The sequence below is a fragment of the Watersipora subatra genome, chromosome 10 (assembly GCF_963576615.1).
Source record: "Watersipora subatra chromosome 10, tzWatSuba1.1, whole genome shotgun sequence".
NCBI classification, from domain to species: domain Eukaryota; kingdom Metazoa; phylum Bryozoa; class Gymnolaemata; order Cheilostomatida; family Watersiporidae; genus Watersipora; species Watersipora subatra.
Window position 1 is genome coordinate 4072844 of NC_088717.1, and position 17656 is coordinate 4090499.

Sequence of the window (17656 nt, forward strand, 5' to 3'; positions counted from 1 at the left end):
TAGCTTAGTCAATTTAGCCAATGGCAACTACATTACCTGCAACTGTTTATAAGCTGTTTTAATACCCATGCAACGCCAGGCATCAGACTAGTATTTATATAAAAGCAGGTGTTTTTCATGTTTTAATAGAGCAGTATACTGACAGATCTCATTAAAAAAACAAGTGTCTAAGGAGCAAACTTAAAATATCTATATTTATGAATAAAACGAGTTTGCTATTCTGAAATATATTATTATAACGTTCTGTAGAACCTTATAATAATAGTATCAATGTTGTAGGGTTTGTTGAGTTTTGTAAAGTAAATGTCAACAATGATTGTGGAGTATTGTAGAAGCTGATGACATTGGCATCTATCATATTTTAGGGCTCAGTAAGTATGGAGAGACTAAAGCCAGTGACGTCCATGATACTTTGAAATTCAAAAAGTATATCATCAAGAATTTCTCTCAGGCTCACTTTCTCTCTCTCTCTACACTAAATTAGATATAGTGTAAAAATTTACTCTCTAGCAGTTCAAAAATGGAAAGGGGGGAAAGTATGCACGAGAACTTTTCACCCAACCGGCAGCAATAAGATTTACATAGGCATGTTTAAATACATTTATTCTATTTTGTCAGCGTGCAGCTAAATCAATAATTTTGTATGGCAGTTTCTCCATAAAACTGAAAAAATTGCACACATTTAGCAAAAAATGTTTGAGTTTCCTTTAATAATTTTGTTTAAACATTAGCATATGTGCTGAAGTTTTTTCGTACCTAGCTAAATTTCGTAACTAGCATTATTTATTCAAGAAAATTTTCTACAACTTTTACAGGCTAGATTTTACCTTTTACTTTGTGTATAGATAATTGCTTTACGTCACTCAGGTTATATATTTTCTAACTGATATACCCATAGATATAGTAAACCCTAGATTGGCGAATAGCTATCATTACAATGCAGCAAAAGTGAGGCCTATAATTGGCTGTTGTTCTCACGACGTTACGTCGCAGTGATGTGCATCCAGCATCAGAGCATTCAGCCGTGCAATGAGTTTAGTAATGAAAGCACGCTTGTCCTACTAGTTTGTAAGCCATAAACGTTACAATAAGACCAAATTTTTGGTGAAATGTCATCAGAGGATACTACAACACCTCAGGTATGTGAACCCACAATAAAAATTTTAAATACTTGGTAAACCTAACCTTTGCACATGTACTATACTGTACTATGTAAGAAACCACTGGAAACAAACTAATTACCAACTCAACTGAACTTATTTGTCTTATCATGGTCTATGATTGTTCTGAATTGAAAGTGAAGTGAATGAATGCTTAGGACTATCAAAAGAACGAGTGTCTAGACAGGTTGCAACAACAAATATTACAAACTTGTCTCTCAGCTGATAAGGTTGTAATCTAGCTTGGTATGATTGATCAAATGTCTTTTGTGTTTCATTCCAAGTAATGTAATGATATTCATTCTATTACATGTATGTATTGTTAATGTTTAGGCTAAGAAAAAATTAAGCCGCAGCTGGTGCTGTGCCTATGGATGTACAAGCAATCCTAAGCAATGCCCAGATCTTGCGTTTCACCGGTTTCCAAACGAGAAACGTGCTGAAACCCGTAATGCTTGGGTAAAGGCGGTGCGACGACAGGATTGGACTCCAACATCAAGCTCTGTATTATGCAGTGGACATTTTCAGAAAGACTGCTACAAGATTCCACCAGGTATTGGAAGAAAACCAATGCTAAAATCTGACGCAATACCTACAATATTTACAGCTTATCCAACCTACCTTCAGCCAAAAGCTGTGAAAAGACGGACACCAACCATAAGAACAGAAAGCCTGCCGAAATGTGGAAGAACATCTCAGACAGCAGCCAGTACCATAATACCTAACCCTGACAATACTACACCTGGTGATACTACTATCCATGATGATGAGCAACCTGCAGTTTCTGGCAGTCAGGACACCCCTACAGCCTCAACAACGAGCTGCCGACGTGGTGGTAGACCTAAACAGCCTGCTGTCACACGTATCTCAATATTAAAAAGAAGAATCAAAACTCTACAGCAGAGAGTCCGTCGATTAGAGCAGAGGAATTGGATTCAAAATAATTTGATCACAATACTGAAAAAGGACAATAAACTTGACAATATAGAGCTTACATCGATGGATGGATGTCTAGAAGAATTATTGTCAAATGAAACCACAAACAAAGCTAGAAAGACTAAAAAGACTTACAGCAAAAAGGTAAAAGAGTTTGCCATAACATTGTTCTATTATTCTCCCAAGGCTTATGAATACCTGCGGACACAATTTACATTGCCAAATGCACGCACTATCCGATCATGGTTTGAAACAGTAGAGTGCCAGCCTGGCTTTTTGACAGATGTCATCAGGAATTTGAAGAATGCCACCGCAGATCTGTACAGCCTTGTCATTGACAGTATGGCAATTCGTAAACGACTGATTGTAGATAAGGCAACAAATGAAGTACTTGGTCATGTTTCTATTGGTGATAGTAATAAGATGGCAACTGAAGCTTTAGTCTTTCTTCTGGTTCCAGTATGTGGGGGGCAGAGAAGCCCAAATGGTTAAAAACTATCTCGTCTAGTTATTTTCAGTCATGTCTAATGGGTGTTTAAACCATAACTGCCAAGTACAACCTTTATCGTTGCATCTATGTACATAAAACACGCCGATTCCGTTTTGGTACTCAAAATAAAGATTGGCTTACTAACTTTCAAATTCATGAAGGCTTTTTTTACAGCATTTCAATATCTGTCTCGAAAACAACACGTTCGGCGCAACAAGTTTCGCCCATATAGATATATGTGACGTATACTAGCTTTTTAGGAACAGAAGTTGGGGATATGTTTAGTCCGGTTTAGAATGATAAAGATGGGTGTCGTAAAAAGCATTATTATCTAAATTCAGCCTTAAAAATTAACTTAGTCTTTTGGGAAAAGTAGATAAACTATTTAAAACTCATGGCTTGTTACAGCTCATAGCTTGTTACAGGATGTTTAATAGGCTGAACGCCGAGAAAAAGGATCTCAAAAAGCGCAATATCAACGCTAGCTTGTGCTTTTCTTGGCGTTCAGCCTATAAACATCCTGTAACAAGCTACAAGCAATTTTAAATGTCCTCTCATGACATTTAAAATTTTAAATGTCCTAAAATAACATTGTAAATGTTAAATATCTTCTCAGTCCTTTCATAAAAAAACTGAGAAGATTTGGATGACTGAATTTAGATAATAATGGGTCTTGAGCCACCCATGTCTATCATCATCGTCTAACATTCCCAACTTCCAATCCTAAAAAGCTAGCATACATCACATATCTATGAGCAGAGCTTGTTGTGCCGATTGTGTTGTTTTTGAGACCGAAATTAAAACGCTGTAAAAAGCTTCATGACTTTGAAAGTTAGTGAACCAATCTTTATTTTAAGTACAAAATCGGAAGCAGCATGTCTGATTTACCTATAAACTACAATTTAAGTGGTACGTGACAGTTATGGTTTAATACAGTGGTCCAACTTAACTGCTTCTAAATCTCATTTGATTCAGTAGTTATTAGTTTAATTTCTAGTTGGTTACTCTTTGTATTATCAATGATATAGGAGCTTCTAAATCATTGGTATTATCCATTACCATGTGTGTAAGATTCTTGCCTTTCTCATCCAAAGTCAGTTTTATATGTTATCAATAAAATATGCAGTCTCAGATGCACAAACTATGGAAAAATTGAGCAGTTTTTAGTGCTAAGTCAATAGGAGTTAATAGATCAGCTGATTAGCTTTGCACATCACTGTGACGTTGCGTCATGCTAATTATAGGCCTCACTTGTTTTGATTATTCGCATATCTAGGGTTTACTATATCTATGGATATACCAGTAGAAATAGTTTTACTAATATTGGAGAAAGGCAGTGAATTCTAGTCTAAAGCATTTGGTTTTGGAGTTTATCATGATTTGCTGTTTTATGTGTTGTTTCAAGTTGCTCTTCGATTAGGCTTTTGTGGAAAGCATAAAAGTTTATCTCATCCAATATCACAGTCTAGTATGATGAGAAGAAGATATCTTTTTTTATTTGCTGGTTTTTTACATTCTCCCTCAGTTCAAAGCGCTTAAAAGTTGTGTACATTTTTGTTATTTTTTCTGTGTCCTTTCTTAAATTAAATACCAATTATCATTTTCCTACAAACCATTTTTTAGTTTGATGACGCTCTCTTACTTTTTCTGCTTTCAAGCATGTCAGGTTTCTAACAGTATAAGTTTAAGTATCTACAAGTACTTTGCTAACCCAAAGATCCATTTTCACTTCCTTACAAACGTTATTCGTCAACTAAACTTCTCTAATCTTCTTTATCCAGTTTCATTGGTTCTCTTTTGAGCGACAATCACACTTAAGGCTTTCACCGATACTATTTAGACCTCTGACACCCTCTGTTTGTTTTCTTCTCAGTTTTTTCTGCTCTATATTACTGTTGTAAGGTTTGCTGAATACCAAACTTTATTTTATAGTTCCATACATGTTTTTTAGATCATATATTTTCAGTTTCTTGGGGTTTAACATTTAGAGCAATCTACTTTGTTTTCTGAGGGCTGATATTAAGAAATTAGTTTATCATTAAATATATATAATCAATTATATATATCAATACACTGTCAAATATACATATATATATATATATATATGTATATATATATCAATATATATATATGTAGCGAATCCCCTGGTTCGTAGTTATATTGTCACATACGGGTGATGAGGCATAGTGTATATTCTATTAAAAGTTTATTATATATGCTTGTCAACGCCGTGAAACTACAATAAAATAACAACTTGATTGTTGATAAAGGTTATTGAAAGTATGATAATTATACAAGTAGTCATCTGCAAAACCATTTGGTAACATAAAATAAAACACATAAAATGAAAGATATAATATTTACCTTAATAACACATCCAGGAGATTGCTAAATAGTATGTGATTCTCCTTCTGTTTAATTCTTGATTATATATGTATGCGATAGATATTGGCGTAATGAAGGAACTTAATACAGATAAAAGAAAGTATCAGCATCAAAAATAAAGCTGAAAAACTACATCTTGTTGGCTCAAAGGCCGACAAAACAATGACTTTAAGCACACCTAATCAAACGTATGGCACTATGGCAAGTCAGACAGACCACACAAGATTATTAGACCACCCAAGATCAACAGATCCACTGGCATTCATTCTAGGCAGGAGCAGTGAATTATACAGGGTGACTAGATATTGCAGTGCACATCAAATTAGAAAATTTAACAGAGACAGCAGAACTTTACACTCCCACTTTAAATTTTCATAATCTTCAACATGATTGGTGCTAGCACGTAGCATTTGATTTGACTGGTAAGAGTTTAATCAATTTCACAACTGGTCTGATTTAAAATTTTCCAGAGTTTTTTGCCTGTACGCGGGTGCCTAACAGTACTTTAGCTGAGCGTATTTGTCCATCTTCTGATGTGTAGCAATCAGAAACTCGGCCTTTTAACTAAACATTTCTTGTTGTTTGGTCATCTTTGATTAATATGATGTCACCTACTGCTATATTATTTGTTGTCTTGTGAACCCAATTTTGACGAGAATGCAATTGAGATAAATATTCTATCTTCCATCTTTTCCAGAATACATTAGCAATGTGTTGAACCGCACGCCAGCGCTTGCGACTGTACATATCGGACTCATCAAAGCTTCCAGGGGGAGGTAGGGTAATATCAGATTCCATAGTCAGAAGCATGTTAGGACTCAGAGGCATGTCTCCTTCAGTAACCACAGATAGTGGTCTGGAGTTTATGATGGCCATGACTTCGTACATCAAGGTGCGGAAGTGGCTTGTGTTAAGCCTATCTCTATGAGACTTCAAAAGAGACTGAAAGACATTTCTAGCAGTGCGGATCATACGCTCCCAAACGCCACCCATGTGACTGGTGCTGGGAGGATTGAGTTTAAACTCAAGCACGCCTTTTTCTGTTAAATCTTGAACAGCTCCAACAAAGTTGGTGCCCTGGTCACACTAGATTTTTCTAATAGGCTCGCGAATGGCTATAACATTTCGAATTCCGTTCACAAAGGCTGTTGTGCTCATATCGTCCAAAACTTCAAGGTGCACTGCTCTGCTTGCGAGGCATGCTACCATGAGCCCATATCGTTTTAGCTCTGTCCTTCTGTCTTTGACCATGAATAGTCAGAAACAATCGATCCCACAATAGCTGAAAGGAGGTGATTGGCTAGATCTTTCATGAGGAAGTGAGGCCATTTGGAATGTTGGAGGTTTAGCTCGGTGGGATCGACAAGTAATACACTGGTGTATCAAAGAAGCTATTAGACTTCTGGCACCTATTATCTAGTACCCAGAAGATCTCATCTTGGCTAATGTAAAGCATCTTCCTTGATGGGCCACTTGCTCATGAAGATGCTGACGAAGAAGGCGAGTAAAATGCCCACTTTTGGGCAGTAGAATTGGATGTTTCTCAGAAAAACTGAAAGCTGTGCTGCGATTGAAGCGGCCTCCTATTCTCATTACTCCATTATTATCCAAGAAAGGGTTCAGGTTGAAAACTGTACTCTTTGGATTTAGTGGCTGCTCTTTTGTTAGAGATTGCACTTCTGGAAAATGCTCAGCTTGCATGCATTTAACAATGTACAGGAGTAGTGCGTTAATTGGCAGTTGAGTGCCCTTTAACTTGGCTACTCTATTGAGAAAGAATTTAGTGACTTTGATAGCTTTATTCCAACTAGAAAATTGCTGAAGTCGTTGATAGAGAGTTTGACTGGGACTACAAATCGTTTGGACACAAAGGGATTTGACTTCAGGGTCATCAGGTTTTACTTCGGGTGTTAGTTGATCAGGAATTTGCATAGGTTCCTTCCAGAGAAAATCTGGACCTGTAAGCCAGTTAGATTTTAACAGCTGAGTGATAGTCAGGCCTCTTGAAGCGTGATCGGCAGGGTTTTGATCTGTGGGGACATAGCGCCAATTTTCAGGACTTGAACTGTCTCTCACCTGCTGAACTCTATTTGTCACATAGAGATGAAACTTTTTAGTTGTGTTTTTAATGTATCCAAGAACAATTTGAGAATCTGTCCAAAAGGTTTCTGTGGTATCAATCTCTAGCTCAGATTTAATAAATCTAGACACTTTAGCTGAGGTAACTGCTGCTTGCAGTTCCATGCGCGGAATGGTTATTGGCTTGATTGGTGCTACTCTGCTCTTGCTCATTACAAGTGAACAATTTACTTGTCCTTGTGTGTTTACTAGTCTGAGATAACTAACCTCACCGTAACCACGAGTACTTGCGTCACAGAAGTGATGTAGCTCAGCTTTAAAGATGTCGCCAAAGTCTGTCGGTTGATAACATCTTTGGAGGCTTATGCTTGTTAAGTCTAGAATAGAAGCTTTCCATTTCTTCCATAGTGACAATAAATCACCTGTCAGAAGATCATCCCAAGAAGCTGAACTTCTACACATATCCTGTAGAATGTTTTTGCCAATTAAAATATATGGCGAGAGAAATCCAAGAGGGTCAAAAATTGAGGCCACTGTAGATAGTACACCCCGTCGAGTGTCCGGCTTTATAGCAGTGTCATGGTGAAAGGTAAAATGATCTTTTTCAGTGTCCCATAGAATACCAAGGGATCGCTCTTGGGGAAGCAGATCAGAAGATAGGTCAAGACTAGCAAGGGCACGGGTGCACTCACTTCTTGGAAGTTGTGACATCACTTCACGGCTGTTGGACGCTATTTTTTGAAGTCTTAACTGGCCGGCAGCACATAGGTCACGTGTCTCATGAATGAGAGAAACTGCTTCAGCCTCATTGAAGACACTCGTGAGACTGTCATCAACATAAAAGTTGCGATGAACAAATTGATGAGATGCAGAATGGCCAGACAATAATGAATTATATTGATCGGCGAGGAATCGAAGTCCGTATGTTGCGCAAGTGGGGGCAGATCTATCCCCGAAAAGATGCACTGTCATCTTGAAGGTAGCTATATTTCCATCACAATAATACCATAAATAAATAAATAGTGCCAAATAAACCGTAAATAGTCTTGATGCTCTTGTTTCACCTTGAATTGGTGAAACATCTGTTCTATATCACCCATGAAGGCTACAGGTTTCAAACGAAATCTAAGAAGGATGCCTTGAAGATCATTCATGTGATCGGGTCCTTGTAGTAGAAAGTCATTTAAACTGACTCCTCCCACTTTAGCAGCGCAATCAAACACAACATGAATACGGTCAGGCTTGCGAGGATGAAAGACACTGAAATAAGGAATATATCAAGAGTTGGTAGTGTCATTGGTTGCCAGAACTGCTTCCCCTTTGGTGGTGATGTCAGACATAAATTCATAGTATTGCAATTTATATACGGCATCTTTTTTGAACTTTTTTTCAAGAAGATGAAATCTGTGCATTGCAGTGGTTTTTGTGTCAATTCTGAGCGGTTTAGCCTTAAATGGTAATGGCATTGTTATGCAACCCTGCTTATCTTTATGAGTTTGCTCTTTCATAATTTTTAGGAATTTGAGATCATCGATTGACACTGTCTTTATCTCATCAGCGTGATTTGTTTGAAAGTCAGAACTAAGAACTTTTAGTATTTGTTGTTCGAATTTATCTGTGTTGGGAAGTCAGGAGTTTCTGTTTTGATTTTAAAAGAGATACATCTTCTAGTCGTTGGTTGTTGTACTGCCAAGTTTACTATTGTCCCAGATTGAATGGTATGAGCGCAACTGCTGTAGCTGTTGCAGAGCTTGTGGCGTTTCCCATCAAGATCCAACCCAAGTCAGTGAGACGAGCAAAGGGCTCATGGTCTTCTCTACTGATTTCTTGTTTAGATATAAATGCATGTGGAAGATTGTTTCCAATCAACAATCCGAGCTCGAGGCTGGCTGCTTTTTGAGCAGAGATGAACTGAGAAGCAAGATGTTGTAAGTGCGGCCAGTTTTGCACTGAGATGGCATTGGGTATCTCTTCTGAGTTGAAAGGTATTTTGCTTGTGCTTATGCACGGTGGAAGTCTACTTGCTCTGCTCTGATGGAAGCCATGAACCAGCAGTCCTGAGGCCGCCTGGCGCATTGAATCAGTGCCTTCAGTATCAGTAAGTGTACTAATTTTCATAGCTGCATCACAGGTCTGTACATTGAGCTTGTCAAGGGTATTTTGAGTAATGAATGTTCGATTTGAATTTGAGTCTAGCAAGGCAAACACCAGAGCTTCTTTTTCAGGATTATCTTTGTTTGAAATATACACTGGTATTGTCCATGACATGATATTAGCTGGTCTGGTGTCAGAACAGTTTAGGGCTGTTGCTGACTTCTCACTGTCTGTTTGTACTACTTCCATAGGAGTTTTACTTTTGCTGTCTTTATCTTTTACGTAGTATTCATAAAATACTGTGAGGTGCTGTTGGTCGCAATTTTTTGTGTGCATTTCTCTGGAGACCGACAATCAGTCATTCTGTGTCCAGGCTTAGAACATGCAAAACATAAGTTATGGCTCATGAAAAACCTTTCGATTTCAGAGTGTATTTGCTTACCAAGCTTGAAACAAGTACCCGTCGTATGATTGTTCATGTTGCAGTTCAAGCATAGGTATTTGTTTTGTTTCAGACCATTGGCATTGTAACTATTGTGAGACTTACCATCAGCTGTGGTTGCTGTCGAAAAAGACATGACTTTGTTGCTTTTGTCGCTTTTACCTTTTACTGACTTATCTGTCTTTCCAAAGTCTTGATACGCTTTAGTCAATGTGTTGTTTAATGTGTCAGATTCATGAACTAGGAAGTCGATAAATTCTTGAAGTGGTGGAAACTTGCTCAATTTCTTCTCCAGTTTAGTGGCCTTTGCTGTCCATCTGTAAGCAATATGCAATGGAAGTTTTTGTATCAGCCGCATGTTTACAGATTTGGAACCAAGGCTCAAATCACTATCACATTCTGAACAAACTTCAAGAAAGTCAATGAAGTCTTCTAACTGTTTGCCATCATTTACTTCAATTTTTTGCCAGCCGAGTAACTTTTCCTCCATGGCTTTCACCACTATTTCTGGTTTGCCATATTTGGTGTCCAGTTTCTTCCAGGCAAGCATCCATGCACTTTTTGTTTTTCTAAAGCTGAGGCCCTCTATTTTTTGCCAGGCCTTGCCTGTAACATATTGCTGCAGTTTGAGCCATTTTTTGCCTGGTGTGCATGAACTGAAATCAAAGGTTTCGAAAAAGGAGGCTTTCCACTGCTGATACTTTTTAAAGGTCTCACCTCAAAATATGGGTGGTTCATCAGGACGCTAGCGAACCGTGTTGATTGTTTCAGCAAGAGCAACAGGATCAAAGACTGTAGTAGGTCTACTAGAAATTGTGACAGGAGAACTTTCTGGGGAAGCTCTTGGAAGGCGTAGTGGTGTGATCACCTCATTGGCAGGCCGTTGTGATGCTTGTCGGAATAACTCATTTGAGTCTCTTAGCTGTGTTTGTCCTGCATTTAACTTATTGGTGACAGGAGGGCACAACAATGACTCATGGTTATCTTCCAATTCTTCAGCTATTGCTTGTGCGTAAATCTGCTCACATTGGCTTCTAACCCTGCTTTTAATTTAGCTTGTGCTATCAGACTTTTATTCTTTGGAACTTGTGTCTGAAGTTGGAGGCTTTCCTCCTCAAGTTGTCGAGATTCTATCTCGGCTTGAAGCTGGGCTTGTTTAGTTGCAGCAGCAGCTTTTGCCTCAGCTTGCATGATTTTAAGTGACTGAGAAAGTCTGCTCGAGCCTGATTTGCTAGACCTGGATTGTCTAGAGAAAAGAAAAGATGATTTTTTGGATTTTATGCTTTCTATGTCTGGCTCAGCATGCTTGGTTCTTGTTACCAACTTAATCATACGAATTTTTAACTGGACGATAACCTTCCTGTTATCAGCAAGCACGCGATCTATTTCTACAATGTCTTCCTTGTCAGGTTGTAAGTCACTTTCATGAGCTTCTTTGTATGCACTATGCAGTTTTGTGATATTAACTGCACCTAATGTGATTTCTTCATGCATGCTGTTAAGCTGTTCATAAGAAAGTTCAATAGAGTTATCTCGCAAGTTATTTAATGTAGCTTTGTGACTTACACTTAGATTTTCAATAGTTGCTTGTAACTCAGACCTAATTGACTGTATTTTTAGTTTTGGTGAAAACCTCCTACTGGTAGATTGTTTGCTGTGAACAGAAGCGAGTTTTTCGCTATCAGACATGATTTAGCCTAGAAAAAAAAGCTTGGAACTCTACTCGTATTGATTTAACCCAATGAATTCGAGGACACAACTCCAAGAAGGTGGCAACATGATCTGCACTATGGTCAAACCTGTCAGAATTTTCAGCTGAAAATTGTTCTATTTTCTAACTTGTTTATAGCTATCTTACTAAAAAGGCCAAAATTTTAAGGCAATGCACTAGGTTTAATTACAGTAGTTTTTACTGACGGCAATCAATAAAGGATTAGTTTTGAAATTCATACCACAAATTTTCTCTGCAAGGAATCAATTGAGACTATCACCCTTGTATGATTCACTGCCCAATGACCAGAATTTGTACTAGTATAATTGCTTAATTGCTAACGCACACTATTCAGTGAAAAATTCAACTAGCTGCGTAAAAAGATTTATAAATCATTAAAAAACAAAACAAAGTCAATTGCTGTTGTTTAAAGAAAAACGAAAAGGTAATGCGACTTATCAAGTTGGAAGTCAAGATGTCTCTGGGTGTGTGGCTCTAGCTGCTCGACTCTGGCTCCTTGGTTTCACTTTTTCTTTGTAAATCAACGGAGTTTCACTTGGGCTGCTGGAGGCGAAATTAATGTTCATTGATATACGAGGTCTGATCCAAAAGTTCCTGGAACGGAGTTGTATACTCGTGCATATTCACACGATGGAAAAACCCATTTCAGGGTTGGCTGAGAAACACCTCTGGAGTGTTGCCACAAAATTTCAGGTTGCTATGACAATGCGTGCTCATGTGAGCTAAAGATATGTCAAGGTCTGTCCGGTGCTTCCGTCTTTTTTTTAATTTTATTGTCATGTCTAATAAACTAGAACAACGCATTTGCATTAAATTTTGTGTGAAATTAGGAAAAACAAGGATATTACGACCTTTAAAATAAAGTTTTGATCATTCCTGAAAGCTTCCTTAAAATCGTTGCAAGCGTGCATCCTGAGCTCGTTTTGGTCATAGTCAGCAAGCTTGGCACGAACTTTGCTGCGACTCGTTTAATTTGTTAAAAAATTGTTTAAATTATCAGTTAAAACTTTTTGAACAGTTCCAAAACTAAGGCCAGTCTCTCAAGATATCTCTGATGGTTAAACGTCGATCTGGCATGACTAGTGACCTCACACTGTCAATTCACGAGCAGGTTCTTGCCGACGCTGGTCTGCCAGACCTCGCGTCATCTTCAGTGCTGTCTCTACCTTCACAAAAACGTTTGTACCACTCAAGACTTTGTGTTTTTCATAGACCAGCATCTTCAAAAACAATAGTTAACATATCAAAGGTCTGAGTACTTGTTTTCCCTAATTTCGCACAAAATTTAATGCGAATACGCTGTTCCGATTGATTAGGCATGACGATTAATTAGTTTAAAAAAAGACGGAAGCACTGGACAGACCTTGACATATCGTTAGCTCACATGAGAACGCATTGTCATAGCAACCTGAAATTTTGTGACAACACTCCAGAGGTGTTTCCCAGCCAGCCCTGCAATGGGTTTTTCCATCATGTGAATATGCACGAGTATACAACTCCATTCCGGGAACTTTTGGATCAGACCTCATATATATGTATATCCTATATACGTCTGGCAGTCCGATTTCACATCCGTTAGTGTGTGTAAGTTTCACTATAGCGAATCCCCTGGTTCGTAGATATATTGTCACATACGGGTGATGAGGCATAGTGTATATTCCATTAAAAGTTTATTATATATGCTTGTCAACACCGTGAAACTACAATAAAATAACAACTTGATTGTCGATAAAGGTTATTGAAAGTATGTTAATTATACAGGTAGTCATCTGCAAAACCATTTGGTAACATAAAATAAAACACATAAAATGAAAGATATAATATTTACCTTAATAACACATTCAGGAGACTGCTAAATAGTATGTGATTCTCCTTCTGTTTAATTCTTGATTATATATGTATGCGATAGATATTGGCGTAATGAAGGAACTTAATACAGATAAAAGAAAGTATCAGCATCAAAAATAAAGCTGAAAAACTACATCTTGTTGGCTCAAAGGCCGACAAAACAATGACTTTAAGCACACCTAATCAAACGTATGGCACTATGGCAAGTCAGACAGACCACACAAGATTATTAGACCACCCAAGATCAACAGATCAACCGGCATTCATTCTAGGCAGGAGCAGTGAATCATACAGGGTGACTAGATATTGCAGTGCACATCAAATTAGGAAATTTAACGGAGACAGCAAAACTTTACAATATATATATATATATATATATTTATATATATATATTTATATATATATATAAATATGAGGAGTTCATTTCCAAAACCAGTTATTTCCATTTTTGGCACTTTTTGACTTTTTAATCTTAAATTATACTCTAATAATATGAGTACATTGTTCGATGGATTTTTTGTTCCTAAACCAGTTATTTCTCATACATTGCACCGACTAAAATTTTTGTTTTGTTCCAAAACCAGCTATTTCCTATTGGATTTCATTCCAAAAGCAGTTATTTTTGTGCTTGCTTTTTAATTGGTTGTTGTAGAACTAGGTCAGCTTTTTGATTCGTTGACTTAGTTTTGTAAGCTATCTCTCCACTTCCTGTGCTTTCATGATGGATGCATCTTCACTAAGTAATTCTACTGTAGCAACATTAAATGACTTTTTGGAAGAACCTGTGCAAATAACGCGACCTGGTAAAAGTAAAAAGAACACAGAGAATGTAGAAGGTAATTAATTTAAACTTTTCACTGTTAAATTGGCTTGAAACTAAAATTTAACTAAATTGCAGAAGGCAAAGAAAAATGAAACAATCACATCAAACACAATGCATGTTTGTTTGTGTTTAGTACAAAAGTTAACGAGTGCTAGTAGTAGTAATCTACTACTATTTTTGCTATTAACTCTTTCACAAGCCAATGTATCGGCTTGCACAGTAATATAAGTACAGACCATAAGTCGATGGATCGCCCTATCAATACGGTGTCACTTTTCTTTTCCTTACAAGACCTAAACATTAGCTAGACTAATCAAATGGTGTCTTAAACAACCTTACTGCCAATTATTTTTCAAAACAACAAAACCAGATCGTTATTTTCATAGATATAAGAAACACACCCCGTTTGTTCAACGCAAAAAAAAGTTGCGAGTGTGAGATTTACTAAACAATTTTATACATATCTTGTAGAGAATTTCTTTCTAAATAAGATGCGTTTTACAGTAAAACGATATACGGTATGTTTTTATTTTCGAGATATTACTGTATATAACAAGGTGGTTCACCGCTTGTAACTAGTCCGCATTAATTATTAGTTCACCTAAAGCTGTGGTTAAAGTCAGACTATTATCTAAGAATTATTGTTTAAATCACTGATTGCTGATTCTTTCATGTCAAAAGCAGTTATTTCTGGAAATAACTGCTTTTCAAAAAAAAATGCAGAAATCTGTTGGCTGTTTACCATGCTTTTTGACAAAATTGTTGAACAAAAAGAAAGTATAACTTGCTTTGTCATTTGTTTTGAGAATTAGCTAAAAACTATGCCAATTATATTGAACAATATTGAGTATACAAAATTTTCTTGTTTGTGATAAATGCTAAAATCGGAAATAACTGGTTTTGGAAATTAACTCCTCATATATATATATATATATATATATATATATATATATATATATATATATATATATATATATATATATATATATATGTGTATATACATGTATATATGAATATATATATATACATGTGTATATATATGAATATATATACATATATATATGTACATATATATATACACATTTAACTAGTTAACTACCGATAACTTTAAATAAAAATAGGTGTATGAATAAAAATAACAAAATAAATATGTATAAATAAAAAGTTGTGAATATTAATATACAATAACTAATTTTTTCTTCATAAGGAGTAAAGCTGAAAATTATAGAAAGAAAAACAAATAGCTTAAATGATAAATTTTTCAAAGGTGCTACGAGTCATAAATGTATAGACAGATTTTGAAAAATTAAAATGGTTGCTAGTTAAATCTATTTCTTTTTAAATAGTGAATAAACTAATAAAATTGATAAAAATTTACAATATTTTTAAATATTTGTAGAAAGGACAATGTTGCTCGCAAGCATGCATGTGGCTATTTCTAGCTGAGCCTGTTACAGAAAAGTTGCAATAAAACCTCTAATTGAACGCCATGGCGCTTTATTTTTCAACCTTTCCTTTACAGTTGCAGCCAATTGGAGGCAGCGCTCAATTAAAGGCTGGCATTGTATTTTTCAAATGGCTATTAAGTATTTTAGGAAGATAAATTTAGCCCTTTTACAGGCGAAGCAAATGCCGCTTATATTTTGCCCTCTTTTTTCGGTGGAGCGATATTAAACCTTTTGGATGCAATAAATTGGCTAAACAACCTTCAACTTGTCAAAGATATTTTAATAAATATGCATTGAGAAACTGAAAAATATATCTGCCAGTTGATATCTATTGCTTGAAATTAACCTGTGATGATATTAAAGCCTGTGTCCCGTTTTGTAAATTGTTGGAGCTTCCAAATTTTTATTTCATTTTAAATTTGAAAATATATGTTTGTTTTATATCTTTATTTACCAATGTTGCATAAAATTTCACTGCACTCATTGATATGTTTGCTACAGTTTGCAGCCAAAACTAGCTTTTTATGCACAATAAAAGAAGAGGTACGAGCGTCGATCAATTGTAAGATCAGATTACCGCAATGATGCTATCAAATAATATGCCATAAATCTGCAAATTTATAAGTTATAATATAAAAATTTATCAAATGCTACAAATGCATGTTCATGAACAAGTGACATAAACAAGCCATACTCATATTACATTGAAAAACAAAAAATAACCTTTTTAAAACAAAATTTTTTGCATTGTTTGCTCGGATAGCTGCGCTCTGATTGTTGCTATCAATAGAACGAACACCTTTTGATTGTCCAATACCTTCCATTATGTCTTCTGATTTCAACTCTTTTTCTTCACTGATTAACTAGTCAATCTTTGCGCCCAAACATTTTTTTGGCAGAGCAAAACTTTTACTCATTGAATTTAGCACAAATGCAATGCGGACACGCTTTGCTCGCTAAACATAAACTTTAGCCCAAAACTGGTTGCTCAAATAGAGGATGGCGCTCTATTTTTCAACCCTTTTCTCATATTTGTAGTCAAACAAGGGTGACATTAAAATAGAAATGGCATTCAATTAGAGGTTTTATGGTAAGTTTATTGTCTGCCACTTTTTAACTATAAAGTGTTACTACTGTAATAGTGCTAAATCAGCAAAGTTTGACATTATTTGAGTAGTTTTGCAAATTCTTTTAAAAATTAAAAAATTAACATACAGAAGTTAGAGAGAATGCAAAATTGTTCTTTGAAAGAGAAAATTTTAAAAAGTTTAGAAAATATAGCAAAGTAAACTTTCTAAATATAATGTTATAATCAAACCATTAAACTTTATCTATATTACTTTACATGGATTTTACATTATACAAACATTAAAACACATATAAATAGTTGCATCTATGCCAAGATTTTCCCAAACTCAACCCTTTTTTTTATCAAAAAGGGAAAATAACAAGATTTAACCTTTTAATTTAATGACTGTATTGTAACTGTAGTATGGCTGGTTGCTGGAGACAAATTTTCCCATTTTCTTACCACTTTCACTCAGTTCATGGTTCATGATTACGTTATTTTCACCATGAGTTAAGTAGATTGCACACATTCAATTCATTCAATACATAAAAGCCTTTGAAGTGCTCAGCATCACGTTTGGAGCTTGTTTGGCTCTTAACTGAGACAATTTAAGTCTTACAGAGTGGCTCATTTTCCACTCTACTTTTCTGACACAGACTGTTGAAAAACATTTTAAGTTCAGCCTGCAAGAAATACAGTAGAGTGTAAAAACTTCTAACTTTATCAGTAAAACTTTCATCAAATGACTAAGTCTATTGAATTATTGACCATGTTTAACCTGAAACACTGTTTTGAAGATAGTATTGGCAGGTTAGGGAGCTTGAAATCTTATTTCAAGTTTATTTCAAGTATATCAAAATTCAGCTTCGTATTTGGATTATCATCTACTTTACTAGTTAAATGGAACATGTTCACTAACTTAAATAGTGCAAATAAACTGTAGAAGTTGTCTGATCTTGCCAATATATGCAGTATATTTCTTAAGAACTTGCATCACTCTTTCTTTTATTCTTCCTTGCTTGTCATTGAAACTTTTAGAAATACATAAAACACTTTTAACTTTCACTATCTGACTTTTTATGACAGATTACAACTTAATGAGCTAGAAGCTTTTTTTTTGAAAAATGTTATATACTCTAAAAGGCCATCT

The 17656-nt window shown here is 35.8% G+C and overlaps 1 protein-coding gene and 1 pseudogene across 1 annotated transcript; both read right to left on the bottom strand.

The window, feature by feature from the left end:
- Positions 1 to 6387: 6387 nt before the first annotated feature.
- LOC137406270 (uncharacterized) lies at positions 6388 to 8022 on the bottom strand. The gene has a single exon (XM_068092811.1). It carries the CDS (start codon positions 8020 to 8022, stop codon positions 6388 to 6390), a length of 1635 nt encoding a protein of 544 aa, XP_067948912.1.
- Positions 8023 to 8641: 619 nt separating this feature from the next.
- On the bottom strand, positions 8642 to 9168 carry LOC137406272 (uncharacterized; annotated as a pseudogene).
- Positions 9169 to 17656: the final 8488 nt, after the last annotated feature.

What these genes read in the sequence shown, in the direction of transcription:
- LOC137406270 (XM_068092811.1), bottom strand. Translation starts at nt 8,022, where the DNA reads ATGACAGTGCATCTTTTCGGGGATAGATCTGCCCCCACTTGCGCAACA.